This window comes from Cupressus sempervirens, chromosome 5 (genome assembly GCF_028749045.1).
Source record: "Cupressus sempervirens isolate cs-2001-9-10 chromosome 5, ASM2874904v1, whole genome shotgun sequence".
In the NCBI taxonomy this organism is placed as follows: domain Eukaryota; kingdom Viridiplantae; phylum Streptophyta; class Pinopsida; order Cupressales; family Cupressaceae; genus Cupressus; species Cupressus sempervirens.
The window spans coordinates 984296022-984323923 of record NC_143122.1 but is presented as its reverse complement, the minus strand read 5'-3'; the positions used below and the strand labels follow the sequence as shown (position 1 = coordinate 984323923).

The 27902-nt window shown below is 37.2% G+C and overlaps 1 protein-coding gene across 2 annotated transcripts in view; it reads left to right on the top strand.

Annotated features, from left to right (window-relative positions):
- The first annotated feature begins 1402 nt into the window (after positions 1 to 1402).
- LOC149559229 (uncharacterized) overlaps positions 1403 to 27902 on the top strand; it is an 88954-nt gene continuing 62454 nt past the window's right edge. For both annotated transcript variants that reach the window (XR_016365130.1, XM_089833158.1), the window contains exon 1: positions 1403 to 1911. Coding sequence is in view for 1 of the 2 variants with exons in the window: in XM_089833158.1 (XP_089689284.1) it covers positions 1626 to 1911 (286 nt within the window). In the remaining variant the exon portion in view is untranslated. The remainder of the gene's footprint in view (positions 1912 to 27902) is intronic.

Here is a 27902-nt window from a genome sequence, read left to right as displayed (position 1 = left end):
TTTGTTGTTTGTCTGTTTAATTTTTCAAATTTTATTTAAGTTTGGTTAAGCTGATTTTATTTTATTTTTAAGTAGTGGTTTTACTTATCGAAGGATACACTTTAGTTTACAATTTAGCTTAATTTAAAATTTGTTTAGGGCCCAATTTAGTCTAGGGTCAACTTGAATAATATAGGATCAAGGTGAAGTTAATTAGATTTAATATTAGATTTATAATTAGGTTTAACATTTATTACTATGATTTATTATTTACAATTTAGATTTTTATTATATCTATTATGCATTTTATGTCTCAATATTTATAATAAGAATATATTATTTACAAACTATAAAATAGTTTTTGCTAAATTTTTATTGAAATTCTCTATTCTGATTCCAAATAATTATTAATTACCAACTCTAAACATAGTTCTGAGCTAAAACATATGGAAGATTATACATACGTACGTACATACATACATACGTACATACATATATACATACATATATGTTTTTGTCCAAATCATGCTCTGTTTCCTTCAAATGATTCATACACATGTTTTGATTCTTGCATGTGTTATTAGTTTCTTTATCGGGAGCTAAGAAATACCCAACACGAATTCAATGAGTCCATTGAAAGTTGTTTGTATGCTACATAAACTTTTTTACTTATATTTGTTCAAATATATGAACTTAATTTTTTTCCGTGTCATTTCTTACCAAAATTATAACATAACATATTTATCTTCGACGTCCTTATTGCAACCTTAGGTGCAATAGCTAGTTTTTAGGTATAGTATTTTTGTGAAACAAAATTTAATACTCTAATGTGATTGGTTGATTGAGAAGTCACTAAAAGAAATTGCACCTTAACGAATCTATTAATAAAATATTACAAGTAACAAACTTTTAAATTTGGTTATAATATTAAATATTACTAATGTTTAGATTGTAGATTTTTTTATAATCAAAATAGATTGTAGAGATTTGATTTATTAATTAATATGAGTATTTTTATAATGTAGATTGTTTACAAATCATATGTTGATTCAAAAAACAACATGAAAATTATAAACTTATTCAAATTCCTTAGAAACAACACTGAAAACAACATAATACTTTTTGAAAAAAGAAAAAAAATTCTATAATTTTTAAATCCAAAATAAACCAATCAAGGAAAATGAAATTGAATGGGTTAACAATACGGAACATGTACTTTTACCTGTACGCAAAAATCAATGAGAACTCAACCACAATAGTTTAAAAAATTGCTTTAACTCCCATTAACCCCCAATCTAGGGGCCGTAAAATATAGTCGACCCCAAACAAATTTTGCACGTCGAAGTCAAAGCAGAGTCCTCCATCCAAATATCACTCCAAGCTCACATGCTTATTAATTTCAACGCTTTATCCACTCCACGACATATACACACACTATATCCATCCGCTCACGAAAAGAGGCGGCCTGAAGAAAAAGAAGAAAAATTGAAAACGCGAACGCCATGATTTTTTCCCCACATTTTCTCTTTATTCTCTGCCACTGCTGCTCTTTTGCGTAGGGTTTGGCAGGCGCATGCTTGTTCACTGTAATGAACATTTTCTTTGTTCCTCGGCTCTTTTCATAACATCGAGAAGAGGAAACCCTAATGGAAGTGATGCCCTATTACGGGAGCGGAGATGGAGTTGGAGGTGCAGGGGACAAGCAGCTCCGCGGCCGCAGGCGCTACGCTCCGGCTAGGACTCCATACGACCGTCCGCTCGAGAGCCGTCATGGCAATTCCAGCAGCAGGTCGTGGTTATCAAGGATTGTAAGTCCCATCGCTAGTGGCGCCGGCAAGTTGATTTCCTCTGTTTTCCGACAGCCGGAGGAGACGTCGTCGTCGTCGGCTTCTTCTTCAGGCGACGATGACGATGAGGAGGACACCACTTCCGGTAAGGGGATTCAGCTAATTTGATGTGTTCTTCCTGGTCGAAACCCTAGGGCTAATTAGGTGTTATCTTTTGTGTCAGGAATTAACTTATGTTTAAATATTCTTAGCTTCTGAATTTCTTAATTTTGGAGAGATAAATTTTACGAAAATTGTGATAAAGTTTTGGAGATGCTTTCATGGCCACTCTGTGGCTCACCATTACAAGGAATGATGCGTAGCGATGCAGGATTATAGCTTCTTATATGTATACCTGTATCGTGCATTCTGAAGAACGTTGTGATGTCCATGTGGAATTTCATTAATGGACTGCGGATTAGAGCTCTTTTTACGTAGATGCCTATTACAAGCACATGAGGGCAGGTTACATCCCTAGCAAGAAGAACATTAGGGCCCGTTTGGTTGGTGGATTATAAATTGAGAATTGGCATTTGGAATCTTGGATTTGGGATCCTGGCACTTGAAATCCAGAGTATAATTTTGAGGATTTGATTTGGGACCGTTTGGTTGAAACCCAAAAATATTTGATATTCCAAACTTAGTATTCTAGAACTATTTGGTTCAAACCCAAAAATCGGAATTGGATCGCGCAAATCTCTTGCACACCTTGATGAATTTCAAATCTCTTTTGCACCTTGATGAATTTACAGAGCAGTTTCAAACCCTTGACATTACAAATCACATACAGGGTTACAGAAGAAATGACTTGCATTCCGTGGCCCTCTTTCTTTTCCAGGCTCACAAACTTGGTTGTAGCCACAAAATAACAAATCCATTTGAGTTTTTTTTCAGCTCAGCAATCATGATTGTCGTCTTCATTAGAAAATGAAAGATGCGAGCCTACAAGAATCACTAATTCAAACCTCCCTCTATTACGCATGCATCTATTATGAATTCAAGCATTTGAAACCCCCCTTTTCACTCCAGCCTAAAATCCAGACTGCGATTTCATTTCTTTTGATTTTTACTTAAACAAGTAAGTGATTGATTCAATCTGTAGGGCATATTTCAGACTGTACCTATGTACATTTAAATTTAAAAGCATCAAAAGATATTTACAGTCTTCAGATGAGAAGAACAAATAAGTACAATAATGATTATGATTGTTGAAACCTGAGACTATACCATAATCATGTATTCACGGCCGTGACAGAGGAGTGATGCGAGACCAGAAGAAGTTGGAAGAATAAAATTGAAGATAGTCACCCGTTACAGGAAAAATATAAGATTAAAGCTGCTATTCTAGCTCTGTGGGGGAGGTCCAGGCCGTCTAGAGATGATTGACGATGAAGGACATGATGTTCGGAAACACTCGGCCGTCAATGACACTTCTCTGAACCTAACAATTTAAAATGGGAATTAAAATAGGAATTAAAACGTGAATTCCAAATAACAATTATTTTGAGGGGAGATAGAATTCTTGTTTTTGGGGTCAAATGGGGATACCGAATCCACATTTCCCCGAATTCCAATTCCTATTTTGTAGACCCAAACAGTGGATTAGGAATTTTTTAGGATTTCGAATTCTAATTCCTGCTCAAATCCACAATCCAAACGGACCCTTAGTGTCAACTTTAACGAGCCATTATGAAGGCAATGGGATTATTTTTGACCAAAATTGTTGTTTATCATTGTTAACGATTGATAGTGTTATAATGATTTAGATGATTGCCATAAGGATGACACTTTACGGTCCGATTTTACGCCAACTTAAAAGAAATAAAAATATGAAAATTTCCCTCTAGCCTTCATGTTGGTTATAAATAGGAAAAATAATTTTTTTTGGGTTATGCTAAACGAAAGTTGGGTTTTTCCCTTTAAATGGCTTAAATGACAAACACAATTTTCTTACATTCTATGAATTTATGATTTTAGTCTCTCTTGCTTAGGCGTCAAAATTGGATAAATTTTGAATAAATGAGTTTCCCAAGTCAAGTGATGCTACTATGATCAAAATAGACTTCTGTATTGTTTAATTTTTATTCTTTATGCATTTCATGGATTATTTGAGTTTATTTTGTATGTATATTTGGTTTTAAAATTTGTTGAGCCTTTGTCAAGGCTTCAAGAAGATCATCAAAATTTTAGGTTGCCAAGTTTGTGTTGAGTCCAAATGATTGAACAATGGCATGAATTAGTCCTATATTTGAATTTTTGAAATGTCTCTAAAAAGCATCTCTAGCATCCTTGCAATTTCTTCTAAAGTGGCTTGTGTTGCTATAGTTCAACATATTGCCCTTTTTTAGATCACCCATTGAATTTTTGAAATGTCTCTAAAAAGCATCTCTAGCATCCTTGTAATTTCTTCTAAAGTGTCTTGTGCCACCATAGTTCAACATATTGCGCTTTTTTAGATCACCCATGAACAACCAAGAGCTCTTTGGTGGATTGAATAGCCTTTCTCCTCATATCTTGTAGAGAAAAACACCATCTCATCAAGCATTGGTTTTGAGACAGTGCTTCCAATATCCATTAGTAGGTTGCCCCACAAGTCTATCGTAAAGAACATGAAAGGGCCACAAGATCAATCTTTTCCTATCTTTTCCCAAAGGTTTCTTTTGTTTTGTTTTCTAAAATATAATCTTCATGAATATTTCATAACATAATAGTTTGTAATGCTCCCTTTCTAAAATAGGGTTATAATAATTAAAATTATAACAATAATGCATTAAAATGTCAATAAAATAAAATATAAAAATATAAAATATAAAATTAAAGTTAATACAAAATATAAAATAAAGATATTCTCTGTGCATGCCCCCACTCAAAAACCAAGACTTGTACAAAAGAAGTGAATTACTGCTACTTTGCATTTGAGTGGACTAGGGTTTAGTACTAGAATGAAATGGTGTTTTGTAAAAACCACTATTCAAATGAAACAACACTTAACAAAATGACGCAACTTGAGAAAACTCTTTTGGTTATAAAGCAACTTCTAAAATTCAAACTAGTGTGTTAATTAGTAACAATGATGGTTACAATATAATATAGGCACTGAGCTTTCACAAGAGTCAACACAAACACTTGGATTTGGAGTAAATTGATAACATAATAATAATTACAAAATATGTTACAAACTCTATCTCAAGCATCCATTAAATAAAGAAATGAATACATGAAAGCACAATGGAATAAAAAATCCATGAGATATGCCACCCAAATGTGGCACCCAAATCTCCTAGTCAAGTTCCATTATTCTAATCCCAAGAAGAATCCTTATGAAAAATACAGCATTGTCCTTGCAAAGACCTTTTAGATAAATTAATGCTAATTTTTTTGCTGACTTTTTCTTGCATAATTGCAAATTTTTGTGATTAAAATGGTAAAACTGCATGTGGTCATGGATTCTAACTTTGTTTTACAATATCACTCCATTTTTTACTTTGGGCCATTATTGTTTTGTATGGCTAGGGTTGTCTATGAGTTTTTTTGCCGATTTTTCTTTTCATTTTTAGATGCCATGGGCTATACAATTACTTTTTACAAGCATGAGAAGTGGTGGGAATGAACTTAAGTCCATTTCAAACATGCTATAAGTCCTTGACCAAATACTAAGATAATCAAGAAAGAACACTGGCTGCTATATTGGAAAGCACCAATTCTTAGTGATAAAACTCAAATATAACTTGCCCATGGCTCACATTGAGAAGAAGGCCCTACCGTCATAGTGGTTGCAAAAGTGACACGTCTTAATTCAATTAAGGAAAGTAGGTAAAAGGAGTTGCGAGTGGAATCATCATTCTAAATCTAATTCTAATGACCGAGGAAATAGAGAGTTTGAGAGGAAAAAAGAGCTTTCCATTTTTAATAATTTTATTTATTTATTCAATATACAATGTATTTTTATTAGCATTTAAATTTAAGAAGTTTAATATTTATTCTTAATAAAATTTATAATTTTATCAATAACAAAATTACATTTTAAATATTTTTTAAATTAGTATTGATTATTTTTAAATTTAAATTTATACTTATTCTTTGTACAAAGAAATAGAGTTCGAAAGAAAAAGATATCTCCCATTTTTTATTTTTTACTATGTTACCCCGAGTTTCTGGGACGGGTGGACAAGGAAACGGGTTTTTGGGACGGTTTTTTTTTGGCTCAAATAGGGGACGATAGGGGACGACTATATATATATAATAATAATGAATTTCAAAATTACATAACATTGTCAATTCATCATAGCAACATAGTTTAAAATTATCAATTTCATTCATCAAATCGACATAGAACATAGCATCAAATGGCATCACTATTTAAGAATTGGAACATAGGATGACATCAAATGAGAGAATCAATCTGCCATAGGTTAGACTTTAGAGCCCTTTCTTGTGGGTTTTGGAGGAAAACCAAATTTGTTGTGCCAAATCTTCCTAGACACGTAACAACAATCTTGTTTGGGCAGTAATCAGCTACAACAATTTATTTCTGGGCAATTATTGCTGCTATCAGAGCATTATCAAAGTTGAAAACAATTTGAGTGTTCCTCAACCCAAAAGCAATCATTTCCAGGGCTGCAGTATGAATATCATATAAAAGTCTGATTTACAATCTTTTTCAGGTCCGGTTTGTTGAACAAAAGTTGAAGATTTAATTTTCAGTCATAGTTGGATGCTAAGCTTGTAATGGCTTCCAAAAAAAATAAAATCTTTCAACATGAGTTATATTAGTATCTTTATTAATGATTTTTTTAAAAAGTTGAATTTTATTTTAAAATCGGAAACTTCAAGCCATCCCTAGGACAGATGGGAAACGACTACGGAGTCCCCAGGATGGTCAACACCATTTGGAAACGCGTTGACCGTTTCCGAAGTTTTAAGGGCGGATTTCCGATTTTCTTACTTGGGTGGGGATGGCTTGGAAATATTTTCGACCATCCCCAAGTTCTCGAAATGTGGAAGGTTTACGAAACTCAAGGCTTAGAGTTGGAAACATGTCCTTGGGTAACATATTTTTTATAATGCTATCTTGTAATATTTATTTACAAAATATACTATGTATTTTCATTATTATTTAAATCAATTAGTTTGACATTTACTATTGGTGAAGCTAAGATATTATGAATAATAAAATTATAATTTAATATATTTTTAATTAGTAGTAATTTTGTTTTATACTTAAAATGTGCAGTTATTCTATTATATATACACATAATATTTGTATACAAATCTATATACATTAATATTAATGTATTGTCCAATTCATCATATAAAGATAGATCACTTAATCAATATGCCATTTACTTAATGATTGCTACATCTAGTTGTATCCATACTAGAGGGTCCTAGAAAATGGTTGTACACAATGTGGATATTGTATTCATATATGTGTCCATCCAACTCTATTTATAAAATGATTAAACTTTTGATAAAAGAAGATTTAAGAGTTGCATCAAGTAGCATTGGATCTTCCATAACATTAACCACTAGTAGGTATTGAATTTAACAATAATTGTCAATTGTACTTAACATCTAGTGTTGACAATTCTTTTATAATCTAATCTTATTAACACCCCTTGTAAATTTGGTAAAATAACCAATCATCTTTAAGATTAAAGACCTAAGGCAAAGTTTCACATCTTGTAAGAATTGATCTTTGGCTTTCGTTATGTCTCGCATGGTAGATTATATTTGAAAACTTAAAAACTAAGTTGCCTTTTTTTGGTTTAAGTTTGACATTGTGATTTTTGGACATACTGTAGCCTGAAAATATGAATCAAGTTCATAATACTGAAATGATGATTTATTGATTGAATGAGTTGTTACATAGGAGATGAAGTCTTCTTAAATAAGAAAATACAAAGACGATATTTCTAAAAGAACTAACAATTAAAATAGAGATATACTAAACTATCTAACCAATAAGATACATTAAGTCACCTAGAACATCTGAAGATACATTGACTTAAATGACCATAATGAGGTAAATAATACTATATTATTTTAATACCCTCCCTTAACAGTTAATTTATTAACTAATTGCCCTATATAAAATTGAATTTGTAGGTCATTTGGCCATGAATGAATCTAAAGGTTCCCCCTTCTCATCATAACACTTTGCAATAGAGCTTGTTGCTAAGACACTCCTTGGTCCTATAGAACTTCTGAATGTGACAAAGTTTATCATAATCTGTCCAACATGATGTCAATTAACAAAGCTGTCCCTCCCTTTATCTAGAGACATTGAGATCAACTTCAAGAAACTTTACAATTTTGAAAAAACCACGATTTTGCCAAAAAGCATCAAATGCAGCAACACCCATGAACACTAGTATACTGGAATACATTTGCAGGAACAATGTTTGCCCTTGAAATTCGAGGTACAACCCAAAGCACTTTGCGAGAAACCATGGTTTTTAGATTTTATAAAAAAATATTAAAATATTTGGTCAAAGATGGAAAGGGAAAGCCATGATTTTGTGAAATAAGTCATCAAAAACCTTCATTTTGAGGAAATCACGAAAAAACCTACCAATTTAGTGGTACATTGTTTGAGTCAACTTGGGTTCAAGATCTCCTCATTGTGCTTAATACATGTAGACTTGTGATTAGTTAAATAATAATGTAATCTTTGTAATGGTCATCTTTAGTGAGTTTAATTTTATTAGTTCCTATTTTCCTATTTAGTTAACAATATTTTGATTCAGAAACACCGTTTTGTCCTTTCTTATTTAAGGAGACTTCGTATCCATTGTTTAATATTAACCATCAAGTTTTATAGCATGGTATCAGAGCATGTCTGGGTCTAAATTCCTCATGGGAGACCGAGAGTTACTTGGGTTACATGTGCTTTTTGTAAGTTGCATGTTGCTTGCATTTTTTTCCTCACAAAGTGTGTTCTTATTTTGCCATGTGATGAAATTTGACTGTTTATGGGGTATTGTACCATGTGAAGTTTGGTGTTTTGCCATGTGATGAAATTTGGCTGTTTATGGGGTATTGTACCATGTGAAGTTTGGTGTTTTGCTATGTGGATGTTTTTGTGATGGGCCTTTTAATTGCTTCCACTAGAAATCATGGTGGTGGCTTTTTAGATCTTTTTCCCATGAAAAATATGGCAGTGGGTTTTTCAATTTTTTATTTCTAATAAAAAATAGTGTTGATCGGTTTTCTAACTTTGTCCTTCAAAAATTAGTGGATAGGTTTTACTAATGTTTCCTCTTTAAAAGTTTTCACACCATCATCCCATTGCAAATGAGGACCCCCTCTTTATGCTCGTAGTTGTTAGGCTTTAGAAGTTGAAGGGGTAGTTCAGAGCTCAACAAGTTAAGGAGTGGTCAAATGATGAAGTTGTTGGTGGTGTAGGATCCAAGTGGCTTATGTGATCATTTAGTTGGTTTTTTATTTAACTTTCATGAAATAAGGTCTTATGATACACTTACTTTTTTGATATGCACCTAGGTTGGACCATCAAGTCGCGAGGATCCAATATTGTGCAAAATTGAAAAAAGTTCCTAAAATGGTTAAACAATGTTTTCTTGTAAATGTTGTCATGTATTAGTTTGAAATGTGGTTACTAACTATTGGGAAATGTTGAGAAATTGATAAATAGCTATCTTCCATTGACCTTAAGGGTTGGTGATGTTTTTGTGATCAAATAAGAAGAAATCCACTTTGTTTTCTGCGTTTTTACCCTTGTCTAGCTGTTTGCAGCGATTTGTATGGCCTTGTACAACTTGCAAGTGTTGTGAAACCCATTTGATTTATTGTTTCATTGAATCTACTATCATTTGCAAATGGTTTGATCCATTTTCATAAAGTTTGGAGGGAGTTAAGAGTGGATTTATTGAAAATAGCTGGAAACCTTTGATTTTGAGGGTTTGATTGAGAAAATCATGAATAAAAGCCCATCCACTGGTGGAAAACTCTAAAAATTTGGTGGAATGGAGGCTAGATAGGATGTCGTTAATGTTTTTGGATTTTGCGAGAGCAGGTGTTTACCGTATGGGGTAATTAGTTTATTAATGTATACAGACAACAGATAAGAACATGTAACACAATAGTACTCCTTTTATTATTCGCACATATGCGGAAGAGATTACATAGTGCTTCCAATGATGATTACAACAATGATCCAAAGTCCATTCCGGATAGTGTACATATACCATTCCGAAAGGGTGACTCAACCATCTCGCCCATTCGAATATAATTAATTCTACTCGTCGACTACATAATAATTAGCGACTACATGCTAATCTACCTGTCCGCTATTTTATAACTTTACTGACAACATCATCCCCCCCAAAAAGAAAAGTCCTCTCCGGACGACAATTACAAAACTCAAAAACTTGAAAATTGCACAACTAATTACATCAATACACAAATATTAGGTAGGGGGATGGGTCCTTGGCGTGGTAGATGTTCGTGCTCTCAGTTCACTCAGCTCAACCCGTAGCTTGTAGACTTGCTCCTTTCGAACTTTCAATTCGGCTTCCGCTTCCATTTGAAGCTCCAGAGCTCACTGCATAATCCCAGCAATCTCTCCCAATTCCTTTTCTTTCTCATCTGCTAGCTTCTCTTTCTCTGCTGCCAATTGCTTTAACCGACTTTGTTTTTCTAGCAAGGCTGCCCTCTCGGATTCCTAGGCCGCCTGTTTCCGTGGCTAACCTGGCAACTGACTCGTCTCGATTCCTCTCAACTATTGCTTGATCTTCCTGGCTCCTCTGAAGGGTGTAATATGCCTCTGTGTATATCTGCACAATCTCTTGAGTCAATATCTCTATTCGGCTCTCCAAGCTCGGACTCCTCTTGGTGGCCCAATCCTGACGCATTTGTGCAGTTTCCACGCTTGGCCAACCTCTCTCCTCAAAGCAAACTGCAAAGGCAGCTGAGCATTTTGATCTCATAAAAGATACCACTCCCTCCAACTCCTTCACCACTGAGTCTACACCCTGCGCCTTCGCAGATGCCACCACCTGTTGAGCTCGAGTCGCTAGAGCAGCCATATCAGCAAAGAATGTTTCCATTGCTTCTGACGCCACTGGGTGTTCTTGCTGTACCCCCACAGCTTTTTCTACTACTTCCGTCATATGCTCCAAAGCACTATGTGATGGTCCTACATCCTGTACTGGCTTCGCTTCCTGTGCCTGCAGAGTGTTTTCCTCCGGAATTTCGTCCCGCATAGGTGTCTACATGTGGGCCACTCGAGGTACTGGAGTATGATGGAATTGCATACTTAAGTAGGTACTCAACCTCTGAGTTCTACTCTCCCTATCTCTCTCAAGTGATGCTAAGAGTGTTGAATCCACCGTAACTATTGTATCCGAACCCACCACATCCAAGTGCACACCAAGCCCATTTTGGCTCTCTGCTATTGCTGGTACTGGTAGTTCAGGTGCCTCCATGGTAGTCTCCTCTCTCTCCTCCGGTACACTCTCTGTTGTAGGTGCCACGGTTTCTGCTATTGGTTGTGCTTCGGCAAGAGTTGGCATACTTTCTCAGCTGACGGGTTCTGCCACCTGTGCAAATCCCACGACATACCCAGCCATTGGTCCGATCAGTCAGACTAGGGGAGGTCTTACCTCGTGCTGCCAACGTGCAGCTACTGTAACCACTTGCTGTGGTGCTGCAGTCATCACTATTGGCTGTTGTGTCTGTCCAAACCCTGGTATACGTGCCATGTGCACACCTGCTGGGACTAGGTAGGAAGTGGCAGACAGTGTAGGGCGCGGAAATAACAAGGGGGTGGCTCTGACAATTTCGACCTCTTCATCTTCGTCTTCCCCTTCCTCCTCTCCTGTGCTATTCTCCTTGGAAGATGTCTCCTGCCGCCCGCTGTCCATATCTCCTCCTATATCTAGCCGGGGTCTCTTTTGCCCTGCAGTGCCCGCTTGCCCACTGGCTGTGTCTAAGTGTTTCCACTGCATGATAGGAGGTTCCCTAGGGGCTAGTGGTCCAGGTCTCACCTCCAACCTATCCAGGTCTCACCTCCAACCTATCTTCTGGAATCATCCGCGCTGTAGCATCAAGAAAGAGGCCTATGGCATAATGTGGCATATAAAATGTCTTATGCTGGATTGTCATAAATTCATTCGTGCGTTCAGCCAGCACAAATGCCCAATCATACACCTTCCCATTCATTATGCCGATCATCATGGATACCTATGGAAAGGAGATATCAGATGCTCTACTTGATCCAGTAAGTTTGCTCTTGACTAAATCCATCGGGCATCACCACGATCCCTCCTGGATGCCATCAGGCATCACCACTAGCCCTCCTAGATGTTTGTTTTCTTCAGTCCCCTACCTTTTGATGTTTCAGCTAATACTTCTTGTTTTGCTTCAACCATGTCTCCGCATACCAGCCTGATCAAAAACATTTTTACCTCTTTGTTAATCTTCTTGGGTTGTACCTTTTTTTCCTAGCAGCCCTGGTATGCCAAACACACGCGTGAAATCTACTGCTTTGGATGAGATTACCAGGTCTCTTCCCAGGCACGGGGATGAGCTTTTTCGAGAGGCCCTGCCATAAGTCTCGATCATGGTGTGTAGGAAACACTTGTAGTCCCGGATGCAAAAAAAGGCATCCAAATTGCCCATTCCACTTGTGCCCTTCTAATGCTAGCTTTTATTGGATGACTGTCAGCCACCACTTCCTACATTCCATACCACTCAGTCCTTCGAATGCTATGTTCTATGGTGTGATTTCAGCAGTTGTAGGTGCATTTGCCTGCGCCTTACGCTTCTGCTTGCTGTTGCTACTGGTGCCTTCACTCTGGTTACCTGCACGGGACATTTTCATACCAGTTGAAGATTCTTCCTCTTTAAGTTTTTCTTCCACTGCCTCTTTCCTACAAACTCCATTTGTTCTTCTGCTTAGTTAGGTCAGTTATCTTTTTGTACACACAAAATTTTCTCCTTCCCTGGCGTACATACGACCATCCTTTAAGACTTTATGAACGACTTTTGGCTTCTACTGTACTCATAGATCCCTCTTGTAATTGTCCAGTAGTGAAACGAACGGCCTTATTTGCCCCTCTAGACTAGTCCCATTCCAAGATGTTTGTCTCACTGGCCTTACGGGCTTAATACTTCGTTATGAAGTCGTACATTGTACGGTTCAAATTCTCTACTTTTGAAGCCGTACACCGTACGGCAATCAACCTAGCCTTCCCTCTGTGTTTTGTTGTTGGTTTTCGTACGGTTAAGTTTCCACTGCAATTGTCATACAGTCCTCACTGTTCCACACGCTTGCTCTTTGCTGTACTATACGGTTTGTGTTTTGCCCAACGATTCTCTTCCACCATACCTTTTTCCTCCTTTGCCATCGCTCTTCACTCCTTCCCTTTTCACCATACACCGTACAGTTACCTTATCATGCCTATCTTGCACGTGCGGTTTTTTAATTTTTTTCTTTTTCCCTTACCATTGTATGGTCTTACGTAAGACGCCTAAATATCTCGCCACCGTATGCCATATGGTCTTTAGTTTGTCCTTCTCCCCTTGCTCCGTACGTCGTACAATTCACAAAAAATTGTTGTGCGTTCCCTTTTCTCCATTGTACGGTGAGGGTAGTACAAGGACCATACGGTGGCTTACAACTTTTTGGGGAGTTGTACAGTGATTAAAACTTCTCCATTTTTATTTTGCTTTTTTTTTTTTGAAACTACTGCTCATTGTTTGTTGACGGGAGAACAGTTCTAGGATGGTATATTTTTAACTTGGAACTGTTCACCATTTTTTGAATTTCCTGCCCGTCCAATGTCCATAGCTGTATTGCTCCATTATCACCTACTTCCCGGATTTGGTATGGCTCGACCCATTTGACTTTAAACTTCCCTGGTTTGATCTTGTTTCGTCCGCCATACTTCAAGACCAACTGTCCTGGTTGGAACTTGTTCAATTTTAGGTGTTTATCATGCCACGCTTTGCACCTGTTCTATGTCACCTTTGTGGCCCATTGTGCCAATAGTCACTTCTCCTCGAGTTTGTTCAGATTATGCAACCTTTCCCTTAGGTTTTCCATGTTGCCTAACTTATTCTCTAGCGCGATCCGTAGACTCGGTACCATAAATTTTGTTGGTACCACTGCTTCTTGTCCAAACATCAATTGGAACAGTGTGTGTCCCGTTGTCACCTTGTATGCCGTGTGATATGCCTAGAGGGCAAACGGTAGTTTTTCCTCCTAGTATTCGCCTTTGACCGCATAGGACTTGTAAATGATTGCTACCAAGATCTTGTTCGTAGCCTCTGCCTGTCCGTTTGCTCTTGGGTAGTATGGGCTTGATAGAGAGTGATATATTTTGAATTTCGTGGTTAACAGTTTAATGACGTGATTGACAAAATGTCATCCACGATCACTTGTTATCTAAAGTGGAATCCCATACCGAGTGATTATTTGTTCATATATGAATTTTGCTATACTAATTGCTGAGTTATCTGGTAGGGTCTATTCTTCTACCCACTTGGTTAAGTACTCTGTGGCTATGACTATGTATCGACATCGGTGCATTTGGCTTACTTTTAGGGGTCCCACGAAATCCAATCCCCATCGTTCGAATAATTCTTGTGCATGTGAGGGGTTAAGCAACATGAAGTCTCTCTTTAGCGGCTTTCTCGCCCTTTGGCAAGTGTCACACCCGACGACCCATTCCCGTGCGTTGTTGTACATTGTTGGCCACCATAGTCCTGCCAGTAATATTTTTCTTGCCGGTATCAGGTCCCATATGTCCTCCTGTTGGACCCTCATGTGCTTCTTTCAACACTATCGGTATTTCCTCCTCTAATAGACACCGTTGCAGGATGTGATTAGGCCCCATTTTGTATAGTAATCCATTAATCAATTGAAATGTACGGCTCCTTATTACTAATTTTCGCCTTTCACTTTGTGGCATCTCCTTCGGTGGCTATCTCGTGGAAAGGTACTCCCCAATACTCGTGTACCATTTCGGTAGTACTGCAATTTGAAATAACTATGCATCAGGAAAATCATCATTCACTCCGTTCGTCGGTTCCCCTGTTTTAATTTGTGATAGATGGTTTGTGCTAATATGATTCTTCCCAGGCTATACAATGATCTTGAAGGTGAATTCCTGCAACAAAAGTAGCTACTGACTGATTCTTCCTTGGATGATAGGTTTATTTACTAGATGCAACAGAGCCTAATGGTTTACATAAAACATGAACGGTGTTGCCAGCAAGTAATGTCGGGACTTCTGCACTGCATAGACCATTCCTAAGGCTTCTCGTTTCATTGTATTGTAATTTTGTTCTACTTTTGATAGTAGTTGGCTAGCAAAATACATCGGGTGATCTAACCCTTGGTTACCTGTCTGTGCGAAACTTGCTCCTATTGCATAATTGGATGCATCCATGTGAACATGAAATTCCTTGTTCCAATCTGGGTACACAAATATAGGTGCTGTGGCCAATCGTACCTTCAACCCTTCAAATGACTCGTCCTGTTCTTTGAATGGTTCCCCTTTGCATGTCAATTTGTCCAACGGGTATGATACTTTGGCGAAGTTCTTGATGAATCTTCTATAATATCCTATGTGTCCCAGGAATGACATCACCTCCATTTCATTTGTAGATGGTTGCATTTTCATTATTACTCTGACTTTGTCTGGATTTGTTTTCAATCCCTCCTTATAGACTATATGTCCTAGTAATTTTCCCTGCGGAACCATGAATCTGCATTTCTTTGGAATTTAAGGCGAGTCGCACCCTTCAACATCTTTCCATGCATTCGCCCAATGCCACCAGATGTTTGTCTTCGGTGCTAAAAATAGATTAGTCATCCAGGAATGCTTTGAAATTTTTGACAGACATTTTGTCGAATATGTGCAATATGATTCTTTGGAACGTAGCCGATGCATTGCATAGGCTGAATGGCATTCAGTTGTATGCATATACCCCACCTTCTACCACAAATGTCATTTTAAGTTTGTCCTCTTCTGTTATGCAAATTTGATTATATCTCGAGAACCCGTCCATAAATGAATAAATCTCATGTCCAGCTACCTCCTCCAATATACTGTCTGTGAATGGTATCGGGAAGGGGTCCTTGATTGTTACTGCATTGAGACATCTGAAGTTGACACATATCCTGATTTGAGTGGTATCCTTCTTCAGGGATATTACTATTGGTGACACCCATTCACTTGTTTGAACTTTAAAAATAATACCGACCTCCAACATTCTGTTAATTTCTTTTGTAACTTGTGCCGTGTAATTTTTATTCATCCAGTAAGGTCGCTTCCGTACAGGCACTGCACCTTCGACCAGTGGAATGCGGTGAACACACAGCCTCGACGGTACTCCTTTCGAATCCTTGTATATCCAAGCAAATACATCTTTGTATTCTAGAAATATTTTAAATGTCGCTACTTTTTGTACTGGATTCTAGTTATCCCCCACCAGTATGTTTTTTGGTTTGGCCTCATCTCTCAAATTCATGGTTTGTATTGTGGCTTTGTCATATTTTATCGGCTTTCCCTCACTGAATACATGTGCAGGTGTTTCATCTAGCGGTGCATCCCCTTCTTTTATTTCCTTGAATTCTTCTGGAAATCCGTCTTCGTTGTGCCCTTCCTCTATTGTTAGTATGTTGCAGCTTTAGAATAGCTCATAATCCTCTATCTGCCAGTGAAACAATTTGTTCACCGAATCCAAATCATCGTTCGTCGATCCACCTTCTAACCGCAGGACTCTTTCCTTATCCGGTTCCATTCTTTGCTTTCCTTCATCCTCTTCTTCAGAATCAGATGATAGAGCTTCTTCACCCACCATTTGTGTGTGTAAATCAGTAATGAATTTTTGTCCTTTGCTTTCCATTGATAGTGTATTCTTCTTCCAGTCATGCTTAACCTTTGCTTGTATAAGTCATCCTCGGCCTAGAATGGTGTTATATCCTCTCCTCTTCAGCGGGATGATGACGAAATCGAGTAGGAATGATTGTGTTCCAATAGTCACTGGTTGTGCCATCAGGACCTCGAGAGATTTGATGCCATGTTGGTCTGTTGTTAGTAATTGGAATGTAGGTGGCCATCTGTCAGGTGTCCCAACTTCTTCTAGGTATCTTCTAGTAAGACGTTTACCCCTAAACCTTTGTCCACAATTGTGTCTGAAAGGATCGTTCCTAATATACCCATCTCTACGATCGCCAAATGGCATCCGGATGTGAGGGCTAGCAGTATTGGGTCTGCTGCGCTTGCTTCGCTTTCCTTTTCCTTTCCATGTTCTCCTGGTAGTTTAGCAGTGGAGGCTATGTTCGTGAGTGCTGTCCATAGTTGAGGCATTGTGAGGATCAGATCATTTAACTTGATTGGTATTTCAATTTGTAATATCTGCCTTATGATGTTTTGTTCTGCTCAGTGTCTCGTTGAGGTAATGGTAGTGTCCTTCAATTGTGATTTCTCTGCTTTTCTCCTGTCGGGTCGGGGTACAGTTTTGCTTGTTTACGGGTGATTGCCAAGACTTCTTCGTCCGTGCCGATGTTGATCAAATTCCTTCTTGATTTCAGGCACTTGGCATCTTCATGATCTCCAGGACCGCACCATCTGCATAACAACTTTGGTATGTTTGTTGATGTACAGTTCTGTGCAAAGTGGCCCCACAAATTGCATGCTCGGCATTGAACGATCGGGCAACCATTCACATCGTACTGAATTCGGCTGCTTCCCTCATTATTATCATTGGTATTGTTGTTTTGCCCTCTTCTATTATTTCTGTACCCACTCGAAGTGGCATCGTCATTACTGGTGTTTTTGCTCCCTCCCGACGTGGAAGTCTTTTGTGTCGGGAGCACTTGTTGATGCCCTCTTGTTTTCATATTGAAGGGGCATTCTTTTGTGGAATGTCCCATAATCTGACAGATATCATAGAATTGGTTTTTCGGATAGGATCCCTTCGTGTGACCTGCTGTCTTTCATTCTATTCACCATAGCTTGTTTCCCTTCATCTCTTTCTTTATATTTTTAAATTCCTTCATCATTCTGATCATATTCTTTTGGAGAGCTCAGACCTTCTTATTGTCCTTTTTGTCACCACTGCTATCTCCTTCCGAAGACGAGGCATCTGATGATAATGGCAGCACTATCTTCATTTTCTTCCTTAACTCCAGGCATAGTCCTTCAATGAGCCATCTCTCTTTTAGCCCATCTGCTGGCTTACTTTCCATTTTATTTATTAATTCTTTTAATTTTTTGGCATATACACAAACTGTTTTATTTTTCCCTTGCTTTGTGGTGTAGATTTTTGCTACGATCTCATTGTCGTCTCGTAGCAATTGAAACTTGGTGATAAACTCCTTTTTAACTGCTGCCCAAGAAGTTAATTTTTGGGGATCGACATCGACAAACCAATCAATTGCTATATCCTTAGGGTTGCTGGAAATTGTCGGTTATGCCATTCGTCGTCCAAATTGTTTCACATGTCTTACAGTGTCTGATTGGATCGATTGTTCCATCATCATCAAACTTTGGCAATTTTTCCTTTAGTCCAACCATTACTATTCGAGTTGGAGGTACTTGTTGTGTGCCCGCGCTATTTTGCACTCCTGCGCTGTTTTGCACACCCGCGCTGTTCTGCACGCTGTTTTGCACACCTGCATTGTTCTGCTCAGCCGTGCATTTTTGCACACCTGTGCTGTTTCAGATAGTTGTCTTATTTCCAACAGTTGCATTACTTGGTGAAAAAGGGTCTTCATTATGCGAAGTTGTTCGTTTCAGAAGTGTATTGCGGACAAAGTGTTCACGCTCGTGCTCCCTCGGCACTCTGAGTTGTGTGAGTTAATTTTTGGGGATCGACATCGGCAAACCAATCAATTGCTACATCCCTTAGGGTTTCTGGAAATTGTCGGTTATGTCATTCGTCATCCAAATTGTTTCACATGTCTTACAGTGTCTGATTGGATCGATTGTTCCATCATCATCAAACTTTGGCAATTTTTCCTTTGGTCCAGCCATTACTATTCAAGTTGGAGGTACTTGTTCTGTGCCTGCACTGTTTTGCACTCTCGCGTTGTTTTGCACACCCACGCTGTTTTGCACACCTGCGCTGTTCTGCTCAGTTGTGCATTTTTGCACACTTGTGCTGTTTCAGATAGTTGTCTTATTTCCAACAGCTGCATTACTTGGTGAAAAAGGGTCTTCGTTATGCGAAGTTGTTCGTTCTGGAAGTGTATCGCAAACGAAGTGTTCACGCTCGTGCTCCCTCGGCACTCCGAGCCGTGCGAGTTAATTTCCTTTCGTCTGGATTCTCTTTCCTCGCCGTATACAAGTTAAGAAATGCCTCCCTTGTTTCTTCCACCAAATCCAACCGCTGTCGAGTCTCTTCCAACAATTGCTTGGTGCTTCGGAATCTGTTGGCAATCTGTTGAAACCTTTATCTGTGTTCGGCCTGTTGTGCCAAAATTAAATTCCCTTGTGCGGTGCATATTTCATCTTTTTCCTTTAGCGTATTCTTATTTTTGTTAAGCTAATTCGGCATTAGTCTTCATTCCTCTGCCATCGTTCTTGGTCCATGGGGCAACTACGCCAAATGTTTACTGTATAGGGTAAATAGTTTATTAATGCATATAGACAATAGACAAGAACATGTAACACAACAATATTCCTTTTATTATTCGCATATATGCCGAAGAGATTACATAGCACTTCCAATGATGATTACAACAATGATACAAAGTCCATTCCGGACAGTGTACATATACCATTCCGAAGGGGTGACTCAACCGTCGCGCCCATTCAGATATAATTAATTCTACTTGTTTGCTATTTAATAATATCCGACTACATGCTTATCTATCCATTGGCTATTTTATAACTTTACCGACAATAATAGGGAATGGAGTTCAGGTCAAGTTTGATGCGGCCCTAGCCTAATATCTCGATGTAGTAGGCTTAGATGACTAGGTAGATGCAGGGGTTTGTAAACAGCGATATGGTGATAGATCCAATTGATGAATTTGATGTTTTTAGACTCCATGTGACATGTCAAAGACTTAGGATTTGGAAGCTTAGGGTATTGTAAGCTAGACCTAATCAGGTCTAGTTGCAACGTAGCTTTCTAATTTAAAGGGAATTTGTTAAAGAACAACCACATTTGCAATTTTGAAATGTTTTCAAGTGGCATGAAGGGTATTTGGAATGACGATCAAATTTTGAGTATGAGGTTTTCCTTGGAAAACATGTTTGAAAACCTACTTTTGAAATGCTACTAGGGAATTGAGGCCTTTAAAGGAGAATTCCGTCATTTGAGAGTTCTGAAGTTTGCCCTTTTGGAGTGAAAGCACCCATTGTTGGGAAATATGGTATCAATCATTTAAAATCTGCCTTGCTTTGTATTAGTGGTGTTGTAGATACAAATTGGAGTGTTGAGATTAAGGTTGCATTGGGCTGAGTTGCAATGAATTGAGTTAAAATTCCTAGGTGCATTAATGTTTTGGCAAGGCAAATAGTCTAAAATATATTATAAAGGCATTTTTTTGTGTATGGGTGTCAAAATCCTTATAAAAACTGATTTTTGATATTTAAAATGTGAAGAAATCTTATGAAAATTATTTTTTCCTTTCAAAAGTGCATAAAATCTGGATGGTAAAAGAATTTCAACTTCAAACATGCATAAAATCTAGATGGAAATAGAACTTCCCCTCAAAAAATGCATGAAACTTGGATGGAAATAGAATTTCCTATCTTGAGGAAATATCTGGGATGAAAAAAGTTGAGTGTTGGACTAATTTGTCTAGATAAGAGTTGAATTTACCCTTCTAGATATCAAGAACAAGGAACAAAGTCGTGAGTCTAGATATGGATCGATCTTCCCCTTAGGATCGACACCTAGAAAATTGTAAGGGATTTACCTTGTCCAAATGCATGTTGATTTTTCTGTTTGCCCTGATGAAGATGTTTTTTCCACTATTTTATACTTGGAAAGATTTTGAGCTCCAAAGTCGAGGAAATCCTGATGGAAGATGAATTTCCCTTTGTCCAGATGCATGTGAAATTATCCCTAATCTGAATGAAGGTCATTTTCCCTTTGTCCAGATGACCATGAAATTCTCTCTAATCAAAATGAAGGTCATTTTCCCTTTTGGGGCAGCAAAAATGTTAAGTATTGGGATTATGTTAGTTCCTATGAGGGTCGATTCTTCCTGCTCTGGACGAGGAAGATTATTTAAATAGGAACAAGGAAAACTTGAAGGATTATGGAGTCCCTAAGCTGGTTGTTTTCCCCCTTGGTGAAATATCATGTGCAAGTTTCAAGGTCGTATTCAAGGTGATATTTTTTAATCCCACATTGGCTGTGTGTGTGTGTGGGGGGGGGGGAGATTTTAACCAAATTCCTCTAAAAAATAGTTTCCAACAGCAATAAAAAATATAAAGCCAAGAGGGGTCTGTTCCAAAAGTCGAAGGCAGTAAGAAAAGAAGCAAGAAGTTGTCGAACTACAAATCGCTGTAGTTTGAACCAAGTTGGGCGTGGGTGTCACTGTTGGCCAAGGAAAATCAGAATGCTGGAGGAAAAAATCAGAACTTTACTGGTTCCAAGGCAAGCACTCAAAGGAGTAGGCTGATTGCAAATACAAATGTTTTCAGACTTGGGACTGGAATTTTCATTCAAGGCGGTCAATTTTTGCAGTTTTTTTTTAGAAATTTCCCACCCACCAAGGTACATCAGAATATATTGCAGGTTGTTTTCAGAATACATGTGTTGGGCTGAGACTGCATGTGTTTCCAGACCTAACTTTGTAATTTATCTAAGTGGGACAATTTTCACCAAAAAGTCAAGTCATCCAGCCACCTCAAGCTTCATTCCTGAGTGTTAGGAGATCATTATTACACAAAATTGCTGTCGTTTGGGAAAAATCGTCAAAAAAGGTTACGTTTCAGTCTTGTCTTTAGACAACCAGAATTTCATATTATGGCAAAAAGGTACGTTCCTCATGTTTAACTCACAAAATCTCCATACTCTTATTGGAACTTATTCATTGAATTTCATTTATTATGGTGTTACAACTGATCTAGGGATGTTTTCAGACTTATTATAGGGTAGTCCTCGGAATAATCAGAATGAATGTTCAAATGAGAAAGTCTGGGATGTCCATTTTGTGGTCATAATTAGGTATGCTTTTCATGATTTTCAAGTATGATTATATCTAGTTGCAGACATAGGTTTTAGACTTTGTCTTCAAAGTTTTTGTTAAACTTTGTGACTTCAAAGACCTGATTTTCTTTGTAGAAATGTAAGAAATTTTAGGATCAAGAAATTTTAGGATCAATTTGCATGTTATGGCATTGTCTTCAAACCTAGTTCCCCCAAGTTTCCGATATAGGGACTGCAAATTTTTTTGACGATTTTGGGGACGGGGGGACAGCTATATATATAAGGAAATTTTAAAATGTACGTTGAAATTTGCAAATATACATGTCATTCAAGTGAAACTAAGCACAAAGCATGTCATTTAAACACTATAGAACCATAACACACAACATTTGAATGCCATCTAGGAAATAATATCCGATTTCAGTACTCAATTGTCAAAATGCATATCAATATCAGTGAACAATATCATAATGATAAACATGATAAATCTGAAAATCTAAATCTAAATATACCTAGAGCTATACGCCCAAAGGCTAGAGGGCTGCCATAAAGTAATAAGTATCAATGTATCGTAAGCATGTTAACATTCAACATAAAAAACATAACATAGTAAAATGAAGCAGACTACTGCTCCTATTTTGCCTCTACTAGATTTGGAGGGGTGGGGCCCACCTTGGCAACCTAGTAAGGAGCCTTAAAATTATTTTTTAAAATTCACTTTTTAATTTTTTTGTTTTAAAATTGGGGATGGCTGGCCGTACCCGGTACAGAAAGGGGACGCCTAGGGACGTCTAGGCGTCCCCTTTTTGTACCGCTTTTTTTACCCAGCCGTCCCCAAGTAATTTGCCCTTTTTGGGGATGGTTGGGGGACATCCCATACCCGTCCCCCCATCCCTGGGACGTCCTCGTTTCTGAAACTCTTAGTTTTAGGCCGGGTCCGTGTCCTCGGGGAACATAGCTTCAAACTTATTCAAATTCCATGTTTCGTTTGCAGCAAATAAGTGTAATTTTTTTACGTTTTGGATTTGAATTTAAGGGTTTGAAAGGTCTGAAATTAGTCCCTTTATTCAATTCAATGCAAGTTGCTAGCTTCCACTAGGAATCATGTAGGGCTAGTTGCGAAGAATTGAAAATGAAGGTGAAGACAAGTTTAAGCTCAAGTCTAAGGATTTAGCAATGAAGGAGACTTATAGGATTCAAGATCATGCCTTTATCAAGGACAAACATGAGAACAAGTCCAAGTCTAAAAACAAGGTGTCCATGGACAAGTTCAAAGAATTTGTTCAAGGACAAGAGGAATATGAAGACATCAAAAAATTTTTGAACTTTGAAACTTCAATTATCTTAAGATCTTATTTTCTTTGTAGAAATTTAAGACATTTAACTTTTAAGGATCGATTTTCTTATTATGGCATTGTTTTCAAATGTTTTTCAATTCCATGTTTCATTCAATGTAAGTTGCTAGCTTCAACCAGGAATCATGTAGGGCTAGTTGCGAAGAATTGAAAATGAAGGTGAAGACAAGTTTAAGCTCAAGTCTAAGGATTTAGCAATGAAGGAGACTTATAGGATTCAAGATCATGCCTTTATCAAGGACAAAAATGAGAACAAGTCCAAGTCTAAAAACAAGGTGTCCATGGATGAATTTGTTCAAGGACAAGAGGAATATGAAGACATCAAAAAAAATGTGAACTTTGCAACTTCAATTATCTTAAGATCTTATTTTCGTTGTAGAAATTTAAGACATTTAACTTTTAAGGATCGATTTTCTTATTATGGCATTGTCTTCAAACGTTTTTCAATTCCATGTTTCATTTGCAGCCAATAAGTGTAATTTTTAAAGTGTTGGAATTGAATTCAAGGGTTAGAAAAGTCTGAAATTAGTCCATTAATTTAATCCAATTAATGATGCTAACTTTGACCAGGAATCATGTAGGGATGGTTGCAATTATGTGAACAAATTAAGGTGGAAGACAAGTTCAAGCTTGAGTCTAGGGATAACAATGATGGAGACTTAGAGGATTCAAGATCATGCCTTCATTAAGGATAGACATGAGAACACGTCCAAATCTAAAAACAAGGTGTCCATGGACAAGTTCAAGGAATTTGGTCAAGGACAAGAGGAATGTGAAGATCATGAAAAGGACAAGTTCCATGGAAGAATTAATTAGTACAAGGAATGGAGGAGGATGAACGAGTTTAATGAGAAGTTGATTCAATATAAAGATAGACATGTAAAGAAAATTTACCAAAGAAAGGAATTGGAGATGTAGAGTACAAAGGGTTTAGGGCTTTTGCAATACACATAAATCGTGATGATGGTCAAATATGTACACCAAAGTATGTTTGAGGTTTAGTTTTTCCATATGCAAGGATGATTCCCAACATCAAGGTTGGCATAGCAACATGAACAAGGACATAGGGACAAGTCTTAAGTCAAGAGCAAGAAGGATTTTAAGAACAAGGAGTCCATGGACAAGTTCAAGCTCAAATTCAAGGACATTCATGTGTTCCTATGAAAGTTAACTTTCCACTTGATTAAATAAATTACTATCTTATAGGAAAACCAACTTGTCCCTATTCAAGTCAGTTTCCCATATAAACATGATTCAATTTAAGGACAAGTTGTTAGGGACTCTGATTATTTTGTGTTAGGGACAAGGTATCAAGGATGTCCTAAACAGTGGGAGAAGAAAGCCTCACCACCCAAGGATGATCAAATTATGCAAGGAAGAAAGGTCTACAAATGAGAAATATTGCCATGATTAAGGGTTCAAGGACATGAAGATTTACAAGTCCCTAGGATCAATACAGGGAAACACGTCATTTCATGAAAAATGGAGATATGAAGAACAATTTCATGCACAAGTTCAATGAGTAAATCTCCTAAAAGAAGATGACGAGGAAACAAAATTGAAACAAGGATCAAAGATGAGCAAGTTGAGGTGTTGTCCAATCATCATTCAACCAATCAAAGAGCTCCAAGTTGACATCTCCAAGATCATCCAATTAGGATGATTCACAAGTGGACTTGTGGAACACACTATTTTCTCATTGGTTCATCCTTATGGGGATATTTGAGGGGATATTGATTGTAATTTTCTCATTGACCCACATGTTGATGCCTTGTTTTTACTAGCTATTTGTGGTTTGCCCTAATTAGGGTTTGTCATGATTAATTTGGGCCATTGATTTTAAATCAATCTTTACCGTTCCTTGCATTTGGGGTTCCTATATAAACCCCACTCCTATCATTTGTAAAGAGAGCCTATTTGAAATTGTTGCCATAATGCTAAGTGATTGTCTATTCATTGTTAGTCTTCATGGTAGACTACTTATGGTGTTTTGCGGTATTGCATGATTTCTTCATTTCCTCATTTAGAATAAGGATTTCATTTCATGTTGAATAGAAGTAGAAGTAGTTGAATGGAAGATATTGTTGAATGATGAATAGTGGTGGAAGTAGTGTTCATACCTTTTGACTCTTGTTGATTGTAAGTAACAATGCAAGGTTAATTTGGGCCTAAATTGCAAGTATTTAACTTCTATTGGAAATGTTCATTTGGATTGCACCTTCATAGGGTATTTGAATGAGTATTAAGAATCTCAAAACTATTTCCACATCCTTAGAGGATAACACCCTCCTATGCATAGTTGACATAACGAAGCAAGGATTGGTTAGAGGCTCATCCCATCATCAACATTGTCTTACATTTTAAGAGTTAGAATCCTTTGCCTTTTTAGTTTGTGAGTTGGAAGAATTTAAAATTCAAGTTGATATCCATTGAATAAATAATGTAAGTCCCTTTGTGACACCCAACATATTACATCATTATAATTGAGCGAAAGTTGGGGTGGTACCTTGGGGTTGTCTCATTGATCGCACAATCCATTTACATTGTCTAGCATATGAGCATCCTTATTCAAGAGAAAGTTAGAGTGGTATTCATTTGGAATGCTAAGTATTCAATTTTTTTGAATGTTTGTAGTGGCATATTACTCACATCACAACTACAAGTTGTAATACCATTGTTTCCCAATATCAAATTGGATGGCTTGTTGTCATTTTCAGAAGTTTTGCAGATTCAGTGAGGGTCTCAACAACATGCTCATGTTGAAAAGTGTTTGATGAGAAGCGGACAACCTTTATGCATTTGTGACCAAAATACATATAGATTGTGTCTTGTAGGTAGTTTGTATGATGACCATTAAGGGAGGTTACTATAATAATAATGTAATGTTTCTAATGGTCATCTTTAGTGAGTTTAGTTTTATTAGTTAGTTTCTATTTTTGTATTCAGTTAAAAATTTGTTTCATTTAGGAACATTGACTTGTAGTTTTCTATTTAAGGAGACTTCCTCTCCATTGTTTAAATATCAAACCATCAAGTTTTATAATGGTGATTGACACTTAGGCTAAATCATATGCATTTGATGACTTCCCAAAGATCTATTACATCTTGTATAGCGCTCGTACATCACCTTGAAAACATGTTGGACACTTTGGGGTTGAGAAGATCCTTGAGATACTACAAATATATTTTTTGGTTACAACTCCAAGATTAAATGTGGCCATGTATGTCCAATCTTACAATACTTGTGCACAAGCAAACCAAATACCAAAGACGAGGTATGTACACACTTATCTTGGTTCTACTAGAGCCTCGAGAATTTATATCCATGGGCTTTGTCTATTTATCCCATTGACAAAAGGTGTACTGACTGTGTACTTAGTGATAGATAGATTTTGCACAATGTCCCCTATTGGGACTTTATTCTACCTTGCCCTAGAATGCCAAATGATGTGTGTAAGTGTATTTAGGAATTTAGATTGTCAACTTTATGTCTTGATGTAGAGCCTACAACTAGGTTCATCATTTAAAAAATAGATGAACAGAGATGTGTAATTCAACAATGTTATAAAAAAATTCCTAATCACTATAATGAATAGGATATGCAACTAGGATTCTCTTAAGATTTTCCTCAACAGACCATTTGCATCATGAAGTACCCTTTGGGATCACACGAGGTACCTCAAGCATGTCCATCAAGCCTAGGAGCACATAATGACACTTGTCATTCGGCCTCTTGGCCCACCACCACTCATATACCACTCAAATATATGTAATTGCACAATGTTGTACAAAGAACCCTAATAATCACTATAATCAATCGAATATAAATATATTAAGATCTTCCTAAATAATCCACCCATATCACATAGTATCTTGGGGGATTGCACAAGGCATCTCAAACTTGTCGATCAAGTCGTGGTGTATAGAATGACACTTGCCATACAGCCTCTTGGGTTATTAGTACTCAAATGGACGTTATGCTACTCTCATTCCTTGCTTGTGCCCTATCACTCTTCCATAATGGGATGATTTAATGGTTGTAGGTCTCGAGGAACTTTTATCATCATTTTACATGCCTACTACAATACTTGTTGTGCACATATTATAGGCAATAGAATATCTGCATTTATCAAATGAAAATGTTTAACAAGTCAAGCAGTTTATCGTGCAATGCACTATGATTCATACCAATCAGCAACATATATATATATATATATATATATATATATATATATATATATATATATATATATATATATATATATATATGCATGCTGAGTTTGCGGATTGTTTTGATATGGAATGCCGAGCAATCTTATGCTGATCACTTGATTTGACTTGATAGTTCAATTATTGTTGAATGATTGATATTTATATGGATGATACATTGACAAATGATTGATGATGAACAATGCTGGTTTGTTATATTAGTGAATCAAATGAATGCTGAGTGGTTTGCTGATTGATTGATTGCTTTTGTGAATTCTTGAGTGATGACTGATAAGTCATCCTAGATTGATTGGAATGATCTCTTTAATACTTCATTGGCAAAAGGGTCGCCACATTTCATAACTTTTTCCTTTTGAAGGAGTCACTT